The sequence below is a fragment of the Penaeus vannamei genome, chromosome 27 (genome assembly GCF_042767895.1).
Source record: "Penaeus vannamei isolate JL-2024 chromosome 27, ASM4276789v1, whole genome shotgun sequence".
NCBI classification, from domain to species: Eukaryota; Metazoa; Arthropoda; class Malacostraca; order Decapoda; family Penaeidae; genus Penaeus; species Penaeus vannamei.
In genome coordinates, this window is record NC_091575.1 from 33,708,587 (window position 1) to 33,711,086 (window position 2,500).

At 53.7% G+C, this 2,500-nt stretch overlaps 1 protein-coding gene across 1 annotated transcript in view; it reads left to right on the forward strand.

Moving 5' to 3' along the window:
* The window catches only part of LOC113814002 (ribosome-binding protein 1), a 33,194-nt gene that overhangs the window by 12,451 nt on the left and 18,243 nt on the right, over nucleotides 1-2,500 (forward strand). The window contains exon 4 of the mRNA XM_070140708.1: nucleotides 176-2,015. Within this exon, the coding sequence (XP_069996809.1) occupies nucleotides 176-2,015 (1,840 nt within the window). The remainder of the gene's footprint in view (nucleotides 1-175; nucleotides 2,016-2,500) is intronic.

The following is a 2,500-nucleotide window of genomic DNA, read 5'->3' on the forward strand; positions in this document are numbered from 1 at the left end:
AGGCCTTCATTCTTCAGTAATACTCCTGTATATATCCAAACTAACACCTGTATGAATATAAACGTAGTTGTATCTTAAAAATAACAATAATAAAGTAATCAAATAACTTAAAATAGCCGTAGAAATACATATATACACGTAAAGAACGCAGACAAAGGTTATCCCATTTTGAAAGCCCAGTGCCCCCTGAGAGAGCGGAGAATCGAGTCACTGAGGACAAAAAAACTCATCTCTTGTCTGCTTCCTTCAGAGGGTCGCTTTGCTGGCAGGCACTCTGAGGAAGGAGGGTGGCGTGAGGACCCGACAGAAGGAGGTTTCCAGGCTCTGGCGCTGGACGAGGATGGGAAGGAGGTCTTCTGGAAGGGCGAGGGGAGAAGGGTCATTGGAGGCCATTGGCCGGGGGAGGGGAAGCGAGGTCAGTACATCTACGCTGACCTGGGAAACGGCGAAGGGAGAGACCGCTACGGGGATGCGAGAGAAAACGAATTTAGGGATGGGTACGACGAGGAAGCGCAGGGTGGGCGGGACGGGAACCGAGACAGGCATGGCGACGATAGAGGAAGAAGGGAGAGGGGCAGGTATGGCGACGCGAGAGAGGGAGAATACAGGGACAGATATGGTGAGGCCAGAGGTGATTATAGAGACCGATATAGTGATCCCAGAGGTGGATATAGGGACAGCTATGGTGACGCCAGTGAAGATGAGAGGGACAGGTATGGTGACGCCAGAGGAGAGCAGAGGGACAGGTATGGTGACGCCAGAGGAGAACACAGTGATGGCGATAACAGGGAAAGAGAATTCAGGGGTAGACATGGCGAAGCCGGGGACGAAGAATACATGGGCGAATATATGGACAGATACGGTGATGCTAGAGAAGAGGACCCTGAGTACAGATATAGTGATGTCAGGGACTTAGAACTCCGAGAGAAGGAGGACGCGCGGCGACCCGAGGGACGCGCAGAGAAGGACGGCGGCAGAAGGGACGGGGCGCAGGATAAGCGCAAGGACAAGACGCGGCACAAGGGACGCGGGGAGGACGGGAGGAGCAGAGACGAGGGCGATGAGGACGGGAGCAGCGACGCCCTGGCCGACGACCCCGCCTCCCGACGCGACGCGAGGCAGAAGGGCGCGAGGAACAAGGGGCGCAGCAGGGAACAGAGGACGGGGCAAAACGGATACAACGGCGACGGGAGCAGCGACGCGCAGGAGGAAGAAGGGAATAATAGAAGGAAGGATAGAAAGGGAGAGAGAAGAAATGGCGCGAAGGGAGATGACTCGAGGAGGACTCGGAAAGGAGGAGGAGGAGGAACAGAGAATAAACAGGGAGACGATGGACAGAACGAAGAAGACGGGGAAGGCGGAGGAGATAAAGACAACGGGGAAGGCAGCAACAACAAAGCCAAGAAGAAAGCTAGCGACGACTCGGAACACCCGAGGAAAGACGGAAGGGGCGTCAGGAGAGGCAGCAGAGCGAACGCGAAAAGCGACAGCAAGCAGGACGACAAACTATCCAAAGGACAGAGAGACGAAAGAGAGCAGGAGCAGAATAAGCAGAGGAACGACAGCCTCCACGACGACAGCGGAGTCGAGCTGAGCAACGGCACGGAGCAGCGGCCGCCGCGCGAGGGGGACGAGGCCTACATCGCCGTCGAAGTCAACGACAAGAAGGTCGTCGAGCTGAACGACGCCAACCTCGGGGGCCAGGTCGCCGTCGGGTCCGAGGCCGGCCACAGCGACTACGGCACCGACAGCCAGAACGGCGGGAGCATCAAGGACGGCGAGGAGGACGCGAGAACGAGAGCCGAAGCGAAGGGCGACCTCAGGAAGCGGAGGGCGAGTCTCCGAGCCGCCAGGGAGCAAGAGGACGCGGCTGTGCGACTGCGGGCGGAGGGGCGGAGCCACGAGGCAGGAGGAGGAGGGAGAGCGAAGGCGAGAGGGCGGGGCGTGGCGGCCGAAGACACCCTGACCGACGACGAGCGCTTCCTTAGTCCAAGGGAACGCCAAGCCCAGTTGAGGTGAGAGGTGAAGTGGTCGAAGTGGTGAGCTTGTTGATTGAGGTCTAGTGTGTCTCTAGAATTACGGATGAGTTGTTTTATTGTTTTCTTGAGCATTTCAAAGAAGAAAAATGTTTATACCGAGGACACGCACAATATAAAAAAGCCTGTCGAGATCATATATATATCCAGACGAATTGAAAAAAAAGAAATGCTTATCAAGTTTGAAGTCAGAGTGATCTACGTGTCTATAATCAGTGCTATGATTCTTTTTGTTGTTGTTTTCATCTGTTCACGAAGGTCTGGAGTTTCCTTTTAACATCACGTGTGTATGAAAATGAAATTTGCAAACCGTGTATCGTTCAAAATCTCTTTTTTATCAGTTACGATGTCAATGAGTGGATAATATAATAGTTTCATCTATAGTGATCGACAATAGATATTTTTTCTTATTAAGATCAATCAAAAGTGCACAGGAAGTGACCTCCGCCGATCAAAGGTGAGTT